The sequence below is a fragment of the Rhea pennata genome, chromosome Z (genome assembly GCF_028389875.1).
Source record: "Rhea pennata isolate bPtePen1 chromosome Z, bPtePen1.pri, whole genome shotgun sequence".
In the NCBI taxonomy this organism is placed as follows: domain Eukaryota; kingdom Metazoa; phylum Chordata; class Aves; order Rheiformes; family Rheidae; genus Rhea; species Rhea pennata.
In genome coordinates this window covers 57,588,470-57,606,531 of record NC_084702.1, presented here as the reverse complement: position 1 = coordinate 57,606,531, position 18,062 = coordinate 57,588,470, and the positions used below count along the sequence as shown (strand labels likewise).

Sequence of the window (18,062 nt, the reverse complement as noted above, 5' to 3'; positions counted from 1 at the left end):
CTGGACCTACATAGCTTGTTATTTAGCAAGACAGAACCTTCAATAACTGTAAGAGTGTGACTTCTTGAAGCATCTTGTAGAATAAATACTCAGGCACGTCTCATGTTCATGATATACAAGGACCGTACACAAGGTTGCTCTGGGCCTTGCATTATGCAGCAGGAAAGGCGGCCTGTCTCCCCCCACACGCACACAAAATGTCCATTTCCAGACTCTGAACCCACAAAATGATGGAAGAGGAAGCAGGCTTAAGGACAGAGTCCTGGGAATTGAGAGATGCAACATACTCAGATTAGGTTCTTGGGCTGATTCAAGTGACTGGTCCTCAATCAAAGAGGCATTTGTCTCTTTGGATAGCATACTTAAGGTAATACACTGTGGGCACTTGCTGCCAGCTGAAGGCATCTCACACAACTCATGGAGCAGCAGTAGCCAGATGAATCAAACAATATTCAGGGAAGCGTCTGTCAGCATGCCAGGAGCTTTGCATTGTGTATTTCAAACAAAAGTTGCCTTTTACCTAAAACAGCTAGAGGTATTCTCATGCAAGGGGAAGGAAAGCAATCAGGTTGCTTTAATACTTCACTTCAAGAGAGGATTTCATCCTGTAAAAAAAACAGGCTCTGTCAGAAGGACATTCCAGAGTGGTATTCCATGAACACGCTCTACACTGTGTCCTTAAAGGCTGGTCCTTGCTTCCCAGCTTTGTTTTTATTAGCTCATTGATTTTTTCAGTGGCAGCAAACTTTGCAAAGTCCCCTTTGGTCCCTTGGAAGCTGTCACCTCCAAGGCCCAGCTGCTTGCTTCTCCGTGCTTCTCTTGGCAGCAATGCAGCGTTTCTGCCCAAGCCAGAAGCTCCCTGCTCCAGGCTTGCCTGTCACACAGACCTGTGGCATCCAGGAGTCTCTCCAACCACCTGGACATGCTCCAGTGCTGCTCAGAGGAAGACTAATCTCTTCACTTCTAGCCAGTGGGTTCCACTCAATTTAATTTCTCCATCAAGAAATGTAACAAAGTCATTAAAAATAAGATTCAAGTGTAAAAGAAAATACCAATAGTAACCATTCCAAATATAACTACTGGCATTCTATACAGCCTAAGCCAAATAACTGATATAAACTAAAAGACAGAGAGCAATAGAGAGCATGCAAACTGCCACTTTTGGTCAGGTACCTGGCACACTCTGGGGAGACAGAAAAAGAAGAGTCACACTGTGAATGTATATCCTGACAACCACCAATTACTTAAGGGAGGGGAAAAAAATCTGTTTAAGTGCAACCTACCTAGATAATTAGATTATCTCAGTCACTGATGAAATTTATGCTTGTCACACCCTTATGCAGCAGGATAGACAATCAACAGAGAGATGAAGAACAGTCAGTAGTAAGATATACACTGTCCCCTGCCAAATGGTTGCCTGAGCCTTATGTTCCAGTTCATTTCTCCATTTAGACAATCCTTCCTCCACACTGGACTCCACTTAGTCCTCCACAGTACCACTGCAGCAAATATACCCAAACACTTTATATTATTATAAAATAATAAAAAAAAAACTTTAAATTTAAGATCTAATATATCTTTATATATAAAAATAATTTTTTTAGTGTTGTGCCTTATTACATGAACTTGAAGGCAAGACCTAGACACCAGTAGTTTAATCAAGGGAGGATAACAGCAGTAATATGGACAAAAGTTGAGGCAGAGAGAGGGAGAACTCTTCTATGGAGGTTGCAACTCATGAGGAACATATGGCAGCTTGATCAATTTTCTCAAACTAGCAAATTGCCTCTTCCCCTACAACACCTTCATGCAACGGAGGAAGAGATGACTCAAATCTACAGCTAATCCTAGCTGAGAATTTAATGAGGAAATGGGAAATACACATGGATCATTAAACAGCAATGTGAACAGGTTCACGAGTTTAAAGATTTATTTGCTATATTCTCCTCTAATAAATAATCCCCTTTAATGAATATATCTGAAGGGAGTAACACTTATTAAGAAATTAAAGGAAGCTCCTACATGCCTCCGCATTCCATTACTGTTTGCAACGCATGCATAATACGTTTAGGCTTCCCTTTGCTTACTGCATCTTTATGATGCCAGCATCTTCTGATTTTATAATCCACAAAAAAAAGCACAGGATGTTTTATAGAATAAACAGTAACATATAATTATAATGACTACTGTCCAACTTAGACATGACTAAGAGAAGGTACCAAAAGATAGAAATAGACAGAGTGAGGAAAGAAAAACTAAATCATACTGTCATCTAATTGCTACTTCTTTTAAATATACATATCTATTTTTGATTCAGTAAAAATTTGTTTTAGTTAAAAATTAAGGAACTCTGATAATATGATTGAAGTTTTTTTCTAACTTATAAGACTTTTCAGTTCCCTAATATTTTCTCAAACTCACTTTACTGATTCGAATTGTTCTCATCTGGACTCAAAGTTCTATTAAAAAAAAAAAAAAAAAAAAAAGCATAGCCTAAGAGGAAAAGCTCTCATCTTGCAAGTAGATCACACAGCCAAATTTACAGCTTGCTTTCTAGTAACCGTTTCACCAAAAAGGACATTCCAGCTAATTCGTCCTAAGCTATATTCACTTTCAGAAGAACACAAGTCTTATTTTTTTTTCCTGAGCCAGTTTTACCATAACTTTTATCTTAAGATAAAATTTGTTTCTGAAGGCTTTTATATTTTGCAGGCTGCATCACTGAATAATGCACTGGAACTAAGAAAATTATGAGCACTTTCACAAAAGTAGCTCTTCCTCTTCTTGTGTGCTTCCCAAGAAATAGCAGAAGCCATTTACTTCAACACTTCTTGAAAATATCTATTTTCATTGACTATTAGTTCAGAGTAATGGAACATAAAAGAACATATTCTACACTATACAGATATGTTCCTGAAAGAAAAGCAATCACTTCTTCAGAGGAAACAAACTGAAAAGAGGTCTCTGTTCCAGCCTGTGGGCAAGTGAGATTGAATCAGAAAGGTGAGACTCCTGCACTGGAGTACAGAGCCATTCTCCTCTGGAAGAATTCACAGACACTTATTACGGTTCACTCTGCCTTTTTTTTTTTTTTTCCTCCTCTTTTAAACACTCATACTAAAGAGAGTAAAGTAAGCTTATGGATAGAATATATGCGAAACAGACCTGCAACTACAGAATTCTGTTATGTTTCAGATAGTATCTATCTAAAGGAATACTCCTCAAGGATCTTCATTATCTTCCAGGTTCTTTCTGGAGAAAGCTGGGACAATAAGGGGCAAGACTGACAGAATATAGATTTAGGCCAGGTCACATTATAACTTAGAGAGGGATCTGTCACCTTTTAACAGTTCCCCTCTTTACTGTTCTCCTAGATGGACTCATAATAGGCAGGAAAAGAGAAAAATAAGATATACCAAAAACAGATTGGTTAATAATAGGAAAGAACAAAAGCAAGCTGAGAGCACATTACACTTTCCAAACAAAAGTGATCTCATTTATGCTCTCTGTCTCTGTGCTGAGGCTACTCATAACATTTACCCTTACGATCTTTGCTGCCATCCTTTAACTATTCTGATCCTGCAGTATCCTTCTGAGAGGGAGAGAATCAAAAGTACACCGTGTTTAAGATGCAAGTATATCATGGATACTTACAGAGGCGCAATGTTGTTTCGTGTTTTTTCTGGTAACTCAAAACCTTTCATTTCCTCTTAAAAATGCTGAACAGCAAGCTCTTTTCAGCAAACTCCCCACAGTGATTCTCATACCTTTTAGCTCAGGAGTAATAGCTAATTAAGCGCATACAAATGTGTGTATTACCTACAAATGCTGTAATCAGCATTCCACTCGTGCATTACTTTATGTCTATTGACAACGAAATTGCCATTTTATTGACCAGTCTTCCAGCCAAGTCTTTTGCGAGGGAACTACTTCTTTGGGGGGGGGGGGGGGAAGGAGGCGTTTGGGGAGTGTACAGATCCAAACACTGGTTACATGCCATGGTTTTGTAGTCAGCAGTCTCATACCAAGAGCTCAGGCTCCTCACTGTCTGAAGACTACCAGCCTGCCTTTCATCACATTGCCAGCATAGAGCACCTTCCCCACCCCTCCCCAAAAGAAAAAGGTATACAAAATCTTAGTTTTTAAAAAACAGTAATACATTTTGGTCTGAATTCTTTATAATTCTTATAAAGAAGAGCTTTAAAAATCAAGAAGATCAGATTAGACAGGACAGTCTAATTGAGAATATAAACAGAGACTGGCACACAACCTTTCCCAGAAAGAATCCAAGAGTATAAAGACTACCATAGCATAACTCAGTATCTCCAGTTTTCCAGATATTGATGTCTAATACTTCCCAGCTTTCTGCTAATTTTGTTTACATTAAGAATAAACTTTTACAGGAAAATAATCTATTTTGATAACTGGAAAAGATGTTTCCCGTTTCTATCCACAAATTTTAAGATCAAAAACATTACATATTTTTGTTTGGTTCATTAAAATTCTCAGGAGGAGGGAGCACATTCAGTGCAGAAGGCATCTGCACAGCTGTTCTACTCTAATAGGCTTCTGCTAAGCACATACAGTTTTGTGCATTTGTTTGTTTCTCCCTTCCTTCCCACAAATTTGTCCCTTGCCTAAATTTTCACAGCAACAGCAGAAAAGTAATACCTAAGGGATCTATCATTCAATTTTTATGTCATACTCCAAAAAGAGAGGACACTAAAGACTGTTCTCAAGCACCACAGGTAATTGATTTTTTCCCTTGTCTCATTCTGAAAGACAAAATTAAAGTTATTTAGATAATTAAAAAGAAATTAATAAAAAAAAACGCAAAACAAAACAACTTCCACACAAATCAGTCAGAGACAGATATCCAAAACAGAAAAGCAAAGACCTAAAAATGTCAAATAAAGTAATTACAGAAGGCATGGGCAATCCTGAATAAATACTGCTATTTGTATTCAACATGAATTATCCTTGTAACTTTTTTTTCTTCAATTTTAGTAACTCATTCTGCACGGTGTTCTTTCCTTACCCTACTCTACATCCAAATTTTATCTTTCTCCTTGCAAGTCTTCATTTAAACAGTTTTGTTTGTCCTCAGCTCCCGTTTCACCAAGGTACTTGCTTCAGAAATACTGAAGTGAAATACTGAAGAAGTGCAAGAATAGAGCTAACCCCAGCCCTGAGGGTTTGTAAAAGCTTTGCTCCATTATCAAGCCTTCCACAAACACACATGCTGCAAGTTAACACAAACCATCTCATGTACAAGTTCTATTTATAAACCAATTCATCTACCGTCGCTACACAGCATAATATATATTTTGTCATCTTAGATACAAGTACTGCTTTCTCTCAGACAACGAAATGCGAAACAAGAGATGGCAACTTTCTCTACCACACAATACAGATGACCAAGTTTTACAGCTCAAAAATTGCCAAGTTAGGAAGGGAACTTAATGTACATTAGATGCAGTAACGTACTACTAAAATAATCAACCACAGAACATGTCTCTGAAGTTTACCAAAGTTACTCTTTCAGGAAAAAACAAAAAGGAGATCTTTTAAAACTGAAGACCAAGATATCAATGAGGTAATGAGGTTATAAAAACAAAACAAAACCCCCCCAAAAACAGACTCTTAATTCATGTTCCATATTCAATATGTTTATCTTTTATTGCTTGACAGAAGAACAAAAAGCCTTCTACACTACAAATTCAAATAAAATGGAGACTAATTCATAATACTCTGAACAATGCTTTTACACAGCATATTGCTCGTAATCCTCAACAGTATAAAAAGATATGCATCCCAATTATCCATGCACTGACACTTACCACACTGGGGAAGCACTTCTAGTTCAAATATCATTACATTAACTCAGTGAATTAGTTTCAGGTTGCTTATGTTTCTGAAAAATTACTTTAGTTATAGGCACAGAAATAGGTAAAAATAAAACTGGTTTGAAATCTTGAATCCTCCTGCCTGGCTCCCTCGTTCTATACTCAAACTCAGAGAAAAAACACTATCTTCTAAAACTGAAACCAGGAAAAACAAAGTTGGCTACCTGAATAAAGAAGCAAGCTTAGAACAGAATGACAACTGCAATTTAGACTAGAACAGGCCCATTTTAGCTCCTATGTCACAACACAAAACAACTACGAAAGCTACAGTCTAGGATCTGTTTAAGAACTGCTTGATCTGTCCAGAAGTACTTCAGACATGCAACAGAGCATAGTTGTCATTTTCAGTCAAGTCTCTAAAAGAAAAGGTAAAATGTCTAAAGAGGTTATAATTACTTTTTAAAATAGTAAAAATATAACATGTTATATGTATATACAATGTACATGTGTATACACATATAACATGTTATAAAATACTTCTATAAAAATGTATTATTCTTTAGCTGGCTATACTTTTCTTAAACTCTTTGGAAAAATATATTTTTAAAATGTTACAACAAATTACATGTTATTAATATACTCTCCATGTATAAATGCTTCACAACATAAGAAACACTGACTCCTAATATTTTATCACATTATCTTAAACTAAAATAAAAAATAAGCTACTAAATAAACAATCTCTAAAAAAATTACAATAATACCAATCTTATAGATCATGTGTCTCCTTCTCTTCTAGGTATTAGTCACTACTCTAGAAAACACAAAGTTGTAAGTCTTACCTACTCACTTTAGGAATCAATTTAAAAAGTCAAACACAGGAAGTTAAGCAGGTAATAGTTAGCTGCGTGTGCAGAGATGTGCTCACTATTCAAAAGTGCTCCTCTGAGTGCAGAAACCAAAAGGAATAGGGTCATTTAGTGGTGAAATCTTCATTGCATATACTATATAATAAAAGCAGTCTCTAGGTGAGACTCACTTCTCACTAGGTATTTAAGCACTTAAAACAGAGGAAAAAGCCCAATGCACTTCAAAATACACATGTACAGCATGTTTGCTGATAATATGTGCATAGCCTTATATGCCCAGACATAACTATATTCTGCAGAGTGCTGATCTGTGAAAAATTAAGGAGAACTACAGAAAGCCTTCAAATTGCATAGAGATGTATTTTAGAATAGACAAAAGCTTACAAGCAGCAACAACTTCTTAAAAATAGAATTTAGCCAGTAAGAAATACCTAGATCACAACTTTACAAGTAAATAAAATGTATGATTTTTCCATTAATATGGAAAATATTAATATATTCATATTGAAATATCAATATTCCCATACCTTTATCTGCTGTCTTCGAAGCATTGCAAGTTCCCTCATATCTCGAAATGGCTGTAGTAAGTATTGATAGAGTTCTGTGGTAGCTTCTGCAAGACTACTGTAGGCTTCATCTTCCATTTGATACAGTTCAAGCAGCTCTACCATGCTTTCTGTATTCTTATGTTTTTCCAGAAGCTGTGAAAAAGCGAGAAAAATGCCAGTTCAGTGAATGTATTCAAACACTCCTGTTAAATGTTTTTTACTTTTTTTTTATTTGCCTATCCTCTTCTGTTATCTTCTCTCACCCACAAAGTCATCACTCAGACATACTAAGAAAAATCTTAATCCCCACCCACATCTTGAACTAAGCCAGCCAAGTATGAGTACTTCTCTGAAAACCTTAACTCAAAATGTTCTTCAGTCCTACTGCTTTCAGTCTTCAAACGCTAATAAACATGAGCATAAAGATGCAAGGACAGCAGGAAAAGCAACTCAGTGTAAGAATCTATAATGTATTAATCCAATATGCTATTTCACACATTTCCCACTTTTCAGGTGGGGGGGGGGGAAGGAGGAGTGACAGGAAAGGAAATAAAGAGAAAAATCGCATTTTGTTTTTTCTAGTCCTTTTTTCTTCTAGCCTGCAGGCACTTTGGACCCACACAGCCACCTGTCAAATCAGGGCTACACTACTACACACAGACACACAAATCTGTGTTAAACAAAATAATGATATAAATTTCTGGTAATTTTACCTTCTGTTCTATGACTTTACCTTAGATAGTTCAGGCACAAAAGTTCAAATTCAAAAAGTTTCCATTGGAGTCTTTCTAAATGAAATTATCAAAGTATTTTAAACTTTAAAGTACTAAAATTATTTTTAAGTCATCTAAAAAAAACCCCAAAACAGTAGCTTCCTACTATGCCTGTCCATTCCTGTTTGTACAAATTCACTATTCCTTTTTTTAATTTCCATGTTTGCTTTGCATCTATTTTGGGCATTTGCCTGGGCAGACCTCACATGCAGCTGTAAATCTTTTATGATTTCTAAAAAATTATTCAAATATTTAACTAAAACTAATCTCACAGAGATATTGGAAGTACTCAATATGTTTACAAAAATAAGATTATCTGAAATTAATTCTCCTCTTATGTAACTTTCAGACATTGAAAGTCCAAGTCCTTTGCCCTTTATAGTATCATCTCAAAAGCACATATTCACAGTCCAGATTTACTTAAACTGAACACAGATTAGGGAAACTAAGGAATAAAGGTATTGTATCTTATATCCATTTATTAAAGTTGGATGCCCAGCTACCTGAAATATTCTCAGTATACTCAATTGCATCAAGTGCCATTACTAGAAGAGAAGAGGGGCCTGCAGATTGTCAGATGACAAGCTAGGAAGAGCTTTCCCTCTGCTAGGCTTGGCAGAGACAAGGCAAAGAGATTCAGGAGCGACAGAGGGAAAAGGAAGCAACATTATTCCTCAGCAGCTTGAAACATTTGCTGCATTATCTAGATCATTTCACGTAGAAAATCGTTTCTTTGCAAGATCATTTGCTACGTGCTTCTGCTCTCTTCCAGCAGCACATAATATTCTGTGCCATTTGAATTCTTATGGACAATATTGGGTAGTATTTTGTGGCTTGCAGGCTATAAAATTAATGCTTTACAAACTTTCTGGGTTGAACACATGTAACTTTGCCTACAATTGCAGGGACTCAGATGCTCCTGGTTTTGAGTCCTAGGTTCCTATGAATTTTATGTGTTATTCTGGCCAGCAATTTCCTAGTCTATAAGGCCACCTTCTTCCTCAGCTCCTCTCACTTGCTGCTACTGTGTCAAAGCAGCTGCCATACTCAAGCCTTCTCCTACTTCCACTTGGCACTATCACAAAACCCTTCTATAGTCCCAAAGCTGTAGTTATCTCTCTGTCAAGATCCTGAGAAAACAAATCTTCTAAATAACCCATTACAAGAATGGTCTCTATTATGCTTAAGAGCTCTACAACACTCTAATGTTAGTTTTCTTTTCAATGTTCAGGCTACTAATATCTGCTTATTAAATAAGGAATTACACATGTGTTTACATATTTATTTCATCTGGGAACTCCTACTATTCTTTAGGATACAAATCCCACAGACAAAAAAGTAAACTTTTCACCAATAAAGGATAACCTTAAGTAATCTAATATCAAGAATGGAACAATACAATATATGGGATTTTTCCTCCTTTCACAGACCATTTTCAAGGCATATTTAATAGTTCTGAAATTCTGGAAGACAGTCATAATTTTTACAGAAGGCTGGAAATGGTACAGATACAGTAGTGAAGTATCATGGTGTTCCAGCAGATAGAAAAGAGAAGTAAATGAAGATCTTTACAACATCTTGCCAATATCCAATCCTATTGGTCTGCTGCTTTTAGTGGAGATTCTCCAATCCTAAGCCTAGAACACAAGCAGAGAGAGCAGATCCAACTATTCCTCAACTCCTCCAAAAATACTACACCATCATGGAGTAAAACTCTATTAAGTACAAGAGAGGGCAAGTTATTCACATATAAAATATGCATTTTCAAATTGTTAACAAAAGGTAAGCAGCTATTTTTACTTTCTGAGCCAAGCACCAACACAGACTATTTCCTGTGCCTAAAGAGCACTTTTTTGAATGCAAATAGAGATGAAGGCTCATATAAACTACAATTGTCAGAAAAGACATAACAAAACTGGAAACCAACCTGAAAACCCAGGAGTACCACCTTGTTTGGTTTGGATCAAAGACCAGATAGCTATCTACTAGGGACATTCTTCACAACAGGCAGGAAGGTTACCAAGCCGTGACAGAATGAGCCTTGGAAGAGACAGCGTCATCACTTCCACCCACCCATTAATGTGTTCCCATACAGACTCAGTCAGATGACGTTTCGGGGGAAAACATCTGATCGTTAACCTTAGAAATGCTGCGTATCAGCTCAAAAGCACATCTACATAATTTTGTCCTGCCAAATCAACAATATAACATTGCTGCCTCAAACTTCATCTGAGTTAAAGGCTAACGAGAGAAAGAAAACACAAGAGAATTATGAAAGCCTCCAGTTTGGGACAATAAAGCAAAATACAGAAAAAACGATTCTCATATGAAATGACAGTTATGTTTGGATGTTTAAACGTAAGAGTCAAAATACTCTCACTCACTTCTTAGAACTGACGTGGTTACCACTAAAAGAACAAGCTTCATCAGTACAGTATGGCATGAACAGAAGACTCGTAATTCAGATACTGCTACTTATAAACCTGATGAAGAGTCCAGGCTGCCTTCGTGCCACAGGGCTGCCTGCCAGCCCTGAAGGGGACACTGACACAGGAGACAGCTGGCGCTAAGCTGCCCGCCTAGAGGATCCCTCCCACGTTGCTCTGTAAAGTTGCCTGGTGGAAGCTTTCTTGTCCCGCAGCAAAGTCAGATGAACCATTTTTTAGCTGGCTGCCATTCAGCTTTTAGCTTTCAAGACTGTCATGTAGCAATAATGCTGGGTCTAGCACAGAACCCACAAAATTAATAATGTCGTAAGGCAAACCAGGCCCTCCAGTCTCACAGATCATTAATTGAATATGTTCAAATTTTCACATAGCCAGTATCAAGAGGATAGTGTGTATCAGATACATGAAAATTCAGCTAGTCCTTTTAGTAACACAGAGACATTAGTTAACTTGGCCAAATGCCTAAATCAACCTGGTACCTTAGAACTATGCAGTTTTCCGTGTATTAGCATAAAAATAAGTGAACAAATTTTTGTGGCATACTTTATGTCCCACTGATGATTATTTCCCATCACAGACATTCAGTGTTACTGTTCATTTACTTCAACAGCCTCAATATAAATTTTTGACTTCTGCAATTTTTAAATTATATTATTAAAAGAAGTGGGTGGAGGAGGGAAGAGTAATATCCTGTACAGGCTTGACTAGTGCTAGACCCATTGAATACTGCATTTATTTTAAGAATCATGTTTCACAGATGTTACATTGTTCACAACTAAATGAATCCATATATTCTGGGTAACCATTATGCAGATAGACTCTAACCCACAGGAAACGCCTTTTTTTTTTTCTTTTTTTTCTCCAATTTAACAGCACATTTATTTGAACTATAGAACAAAGATTATTTCTGTCTTCAGTATTTAAAAAAACCACTACTTTTTCTATAAAGCTTTAAAGGCAATACAGAGGACAGTGAAATTATATGCGAGTTAACCTCAGTTTTGAGCAAAATCCAAAGCTTGATTTAATTAATGAAAAGTCTTTTCTTACATTTCCTTTGCTATTCTCAAAACATCATCTGTTATTCCTATTTTGTGTATTTTTGTAAAACATCATAATATGCCATCTATCCAATTTTAGCTAAAATAAGTATTAAAGATTCTTCTCAGTCATTAACTAGGCTTTTTCATAATTTTAAAACAATAACAATAGAATTACCTATTGTCATATGAATTTAGGTTCTCAGAAGCCTGCCCATACTACTTGCCATTTTCAGAAACAATTTTAAAGCTTTTTGATTGGAGAAGCATATTTAAAATCACAAGGGAAACTGAAGAGTAGTTATTTTCAGAGAGCAGTATACTGCTATAGATGAAGCAGTTGTTATATACTCCATCCTTTCTACCAAACAGCAGTCCTAAGTACAAAAATCATCTAATCCTCCTATTGATAAACTAGCAATAGACTACAATGAGCTCCAGACAATAAGTTCCAAAGAAATAAAACTCCAGAGTGCATAGAATTTGGATGCAATGTCAGTAATTGAATTTAGACTGTGAGTTGATATATCAGAACATGCTTAAAGCATGTTTTTAAGCATGCTTTAAAACTTTTTTAAACTTTAAAACTCTTTTAAAACTCTCTCTAGAAAGCAGTTTTTAAAACAGAAATATTCCTATTAAAAATAAACATACTCACAACTCCTAGTAATCAGCAACATATTCAAGCGCATGAAATCTGTGTTACAGCTAGGTAATTTACTTTTCCTCTCTCTAATACACATGATCCCTTATTTAAAATGTTACCTTTTGTTTCTGAAAGATCAAGTCTTGCCAGAACATTCAGCTTTCTGCTTGCATGACTGCATTACTGAATTCTCCAACACAGATCTAAAACAGATTTTACTGTTTGGGATGGAAATCATCTAAGAGAATGCAAAAGATGTATACAGACAGCTGGGGTGGCATAAGTAAACAAGGTAGTATTACCCAGCATGAGAAGCGCTGGAATCAGTGCTACATTAGTCTAACTTCTTAAGATCAGAGGAAGATACAAACAGTCGAGTCGCGTATGTAACCGATTTGGAAACCACAAAGGTAACCGGTACATAAAGCAATCATCCACCTACTAAGTGGACAAAATGCTGAAGGATTCAATCTTCTCAGCCAGGCTTTTGAGGATAGGGGATTGAACTATATGCCAATGCAAAGCAAAGGTTAATGCCTGGGTGTTGGCGGGGGTTTCTGTATGGCTGTTTATAAAAGGACTAAGTTAATTAAAATAATCAAGCCAAACTAAAAGCAATTATAGCAAACAAGTTTATCAAGGTTTGTAGTTATTCTAAGAAACAAATAGCAAACCAAAACAAGGTATTGGGAAGTAGTAACAAGGGTGTTTAGTACCAAAGCAAGAAAAGAGACACTTCCACAGAATGTTTTATGCTGTCTTCTAGGCCTGTGAAGAGCTGTGCTCACATCATGGGAGCCGCATTACTCTTTAAACCCTATTTAAAACAGTCTTTTACCTAGTATCTACTAGAGAAATGGACTGTGGACAGCACACCAGCAGGCAAGGACCATCACTCTGCAGATTGTAGACTGGCCATCTTTCACTCTTACCAGTTATCTTCCTTTAAACTCTGTTACTGCCCCAGGAGCCGTTAACCTGCCACTTTTGTCATGTCCACTTATAGTGCCTACCAAAATGCACCTCATTTCAATACACAACCTGCAATACTAGTCAGCAGAAAAAGGAAAAACTGAACTATCGGTAAGAACTGAAGTAGTATTTCAAGGTAGCCAAGTGAGACAAAACATCATTTCTATGTATGCATCGCTATTGAACAACATAGTTTCTCTCCTCCCACACAAAATTTAAGTAGACATCTCAGTAGAACTATGTATATTGTGTGGGGTGGGGTGTATAATTTGTTGGAATATCAAAAGATTCAAGGTTAAAGCTGCCAACTCCAACTACAAAGTATTGCACATTAGATCTTTTCTGAAAGTTCCAGAGAGAGATGCCAACGATTAAAAAACATGCATCTCCTTCTCTGTAAACAATAAAAGTATATGTGTGGCAGCATGGTAGGAGTTGCTTTTATTTTAAGACAGCACTTGTCTGATTTAAATAACTCACCCTATTGTGTGATGTGCCATTCCAGAGTTACACCATCATATCAAATTGAACCATACCAGCTATTTGAATTCAATGTATCACTTGGAATGGCACAGCCACAAATAAGCTATTTAAATCACAGTAAACAAAGGCTAATTACATAGGAGTGTCATGCTTTTTTTCCTGCTGTCAGTAACATACAAATAAGTATTTACATTATAGTGTAACCTGGTAAACAAAATAGATGAATTTTCCGTATTTCAAAGTTAACTCTGAGATTCCTATTCCTCCCTTTGGAAAGAGGCAAAATACCAAAAGAAAGTCATTAATGAATCACTGATCAGTTGGAACATAGTAACATTAAAGCAAAAGACTTCTAGGCAACACCTCACCCTGAAGGCTTGGCAAGAGCTATACTCTACTCGCATCCTAATAAGTTCTAACTTTTCCTGCAGGAGTTTGATCGAAAACACCCAAAAACTAGATAAGTGAGAACACACATTAAGGTAAGTGTTCATGCTGTGCCACAAAATACACTAACGTTTGGTCCACGGATCCTCCATTCTGTGTTTCTTATCTCTGCTGTTCATTAGGAAACATTTCCAAGAGTATCAAAACCAACAACCACCTAAATCGAATAAAATTTGCATACAATGAATGCACTTATTTAAGTGAATATTATGACATTACTCTTAGAGCCCCTTCCTTTGTGTGAGATTTGCAATGTTGGGGCACAGAGGTCTAGCCAAACACTTAATCTGCTAAAGAGGAAACAATTCTCCTAGGAAAACAAATGTCAAAACAAGAAAAAAAAATTCTAAGGTATAAACAACTTCACTCTGAAGTCAACTCATGGAACTTCCATCATCAGCACTGAATTAGTATTCTTACAAGTTTTACAATGCATTTGGTGTGGTAGAAGATAGTCTTAAATGCCTGATATATAATATTTGCAAAATATTAATCTGATGTTAGACTTCTTTAAAATCTAGTTTAAAGGAGATAGAGCATTGTGGCAAAAACAGACTCAGAGCACTAGTAAGGGTGAATTTATTTCTTAAAACTGAGCTGAACTAATGGCTTGCTCCTACTGAAAGGAGATCCCACTTTCCATTCTCCTTCCTTTTCTTCTTCCACCTCCACCCCAGTTCCTTGTTCCATCCGCTCTCAGGTACATTTTCCCACTCCCTCCATTACACTGGCTTGGTCCTTCTCAGACCCTTCAACAAAGTAACTGAGTATCTGGCAGAAGAGTATTTTTGGAACTTCTCTCAGATTAATTTCTCGCAATTTAATGAGTTGAATTAGCACAACTCAAGGAAAGGAAGAGGTAGGATCTCCCCATTTCAGCATCAGTAAACTGATGAAAGGTAAGTTATGTACTCGGACATGAGCCAGCTCTTCAGCTCCCTTTGATAGGGTGGCTGGCTTGTTAGCCACCTTCAAATGTTAGGCAACAGCTGCTGGGTAATTCCAATGGACCTCTGTGCAACTTCCAAAGGCTACTACAGTTCAACTTCGAACCAACCTCTACAGCACCTTATCCAAAGGCGAAGGCACGGAAAGTCAGGTTTAACACTATGCATGATTAAGCCAAACTTTGTAAGTTTCTAAACTAAAATGATTTTTTTAATGTAAAAGCTGAATACAACATTAAAAAACAAACCCCAGCAACAAAATCCCCACATTTACAGCCTAGTATTATTAACTAGTAAGAGGCTAAATAAGGTATCAAGAAACTTCTGGCATCTCATATTGTGCACAGTTTTTCCTCCCACTCTAACAGCAAATAGCATGTAATTATCAAACTATTAAATGAATTTCCTAACAGTACAACATTCAGAACAGAGTAATTTAAATTAGTATCAAGGTTGTGTTCTGTGTTGTTATCCATTTGGGTTGGCTTTTGTTCCTACTTTCACAGAGAAATGGGGAGGGGAAGAAAGGACATACCAATGAAATGTTAGGGAGAAACAAAATCCAGCCAACTCTAACAAGGGTGTTTAGTATTTCTGATAAAACTGAATGCTGAACCATACAGATAAAAGAAGCACAATAAAACACAGTTGAAATAATACATACAATTTATTTATTAATCCAACTCTTCTCAGATTGATCCAATATTTAAAGTACTTTGGGATTTTTTTAAAAACAAAACTCCTGTCATATACTCATTTCTAGTGGTGGCAAACTGCAATAATTTGGGCTCTGAAGCCATAGAGTAATTTTTAGGAAAACTGTAACTTTTTAGGAATGTGTATGACTGATCTACAGTTTTGCCTCCCTCAAAAGCTTCACAATTGCATTCACGCATTTTTCAATTTTCCTTAAAACAGAGATGTAAAGTACACAGTATCATTTGAGTTCTTTTTTTAAAAGAAGAACTAATCTAAATTGGTCCTACTTTGAGCACAGGATGGACTTGGCAATCTGCAGAGATCCCTTCTAACAAAATAATCTTCTAACATAATAGGAGACTCTAGAGAGTGTCCTTCTCTGGAGATACTCAAAACCCGCCTGCACATGATCCTGTCTAACATGCTCTAGGTGACCCTGCTTGAGTAGGAGGGTTAGACTGGATACTCTCCAGAGGTCCCTTCCCATCTCAACCATTCTGTGATTCAGTAATCTATGATTTCAAGTTATCAAAAAAAACTTTTACAAAACTCTCTCTCTAAAGCATTTGAAAACAAGCCATGATGCAATACTGTTTTGTGAAAAGTTATGCTACAATTCATTTAAGATGACCCACATAAATTGTCTGCAAGTCATCACAAACAAATGCTAATTAAATCTTTAAAACATCTTTTTCAAAGGAAAAACAAATCCTGTTCCATTAATACCAATAACATGACAGTTTCTCTAAAGGAAGATCATATGAACAGTTGTTTACAACTGCATCTTGAAAAGTATTATAATAGTAGTGTAAAACAACAATTTTAAACATCTTTTCCAAAAGCAGAAGTACTCAACTGCACTTTCAGAAACCTTGAAAAACACTGCTGAATGACACACTAAAAGTATTTTATAACACCTTTTCAGAAGGAACCTGTAGCCAAAAACTAAATTAATGTCCATGAATCATTCCAACTTTTCTGAATGGTTAACGTTTGTCTGCCTCATAGATTACAAAAAAAATTCCTTACCATTCCATCCCATTGGTAGCTTTTACGGTACAAATACCACAAATAGTTGGAGAGAAAATCCAGAGGAAAAAAAAAACAACAAAAAAAAACTTACCAATAAAAGGTTTTCAACTAAAAACAATCTGTGCCAAAATTTTTGCAACCAGTCAACGGACTAAGAGGCAGACATAGCAGCAACACTCTATTTGCATCTATTCTACACAGCTTTACGTGACAAGTTTCAAACGCCAGCCTGCCAAGGGCGCTGTCCTCACATCAAAATACCTCTCTGGCTATTGCTAGGACAGCTAATCAAAACGTAAAATTCAAACTCCACAAATAAACCCCTAACAGGAAGTTATTAAGAAGAAAGGACAGAGATGAAAAGCAAGAACTAGTAAACAAGGAGACATTTCTGAAAAAAATGCAAGTTAAAAAACTCATACAGGCTTTACAGCAGAATGTCTCCCAAAGCTTTCAGTGGGATAAGTAACTTTTTATAGTAGGGATGAATTTAGCACTGTTTGTTAATATTCTCACAACTGATAATGGTTTAGTTTAATTATAATCAGGCCTATCTCTTTCAGAAAATGGTTGGCCAAGTTTCAACAACTAAAACAAAAACACATTTCCCATATTAATTTATAGTATTTATGACTAAAAGATGCTATGAGATCATCGGATCTCCCTGCCCAAAAGATTTGGACCATTTTTATAATCACGTCTGAGTTATCCATAGGCTTCAGTAATTTTCTTAAAGACTCATCCATATTCTAGCAGGTATCACCATCAGATTTCTAGATCAGATCATATTATTACTTTCTGTAAGGACACAAAAATTCTTTCATTCTCATTCTTAAACATTATTCCATGCTTGGTACTAAATAGCACTGCACTCAAATGGACTTTCAGTGAACTATGTTGTGAATAGTTATGGTGATGTTAGTAACCTAAAAGATGTTTAAGTATTTTAAATAAATTGTTCCAATGCATATTAACTTTGGCTCCCTTCCTTAAAAATTCTCAGTCTTCTAATAAAGATCAGTATAAATAATATGGTTAAAACTACAGTTGCCATTATCTTAATATGCCACTTTTCCAGATTACTGTCATGCTGAGTACCAGTAGCAGTATAAAACTTCTAAACACTCATTTTTCAACACAGTAAAATACTTATGACAGCAGAGTATCTTATTTACAAGTTTTTAATACATAGTAAATTAACATCAACTTTTTAAAATGAAATTAATTTCTTTGTAATTAGTTCTGCTTGTTTTCTGGGATAGAGGGAAAAAACAATGAATAACTTTCATACTACTGGCATCTGGCACTGGAAC

The 18,062-nt window shown here is 36.2% G+C and overlaps 1 protein-coding gene across 1 annotated transcript in view; it reads right to left on the bottom strand.

Moving 5' to 3' along the window:
• The window catches only part of JMY (junction mediating and regulatory protein, p53 cofactor), a 65,055-nt gene that overhangs the window by 39,619 nt on the left and 7,374 nt on the right, over window positions 1-18,062 (bottom strand). Inside the window, exon 2 of the mRNA XM_062599120.1 lies at window positions 7,243-7,416. Within this exon, the coding sequence (XP_062455104.1) occupies window positions 7,243-7,416 (174 nt within the window). The remainder of the gene's footprint in view (window positions 1-7,242; window positions 7,417-18,062) is intronic.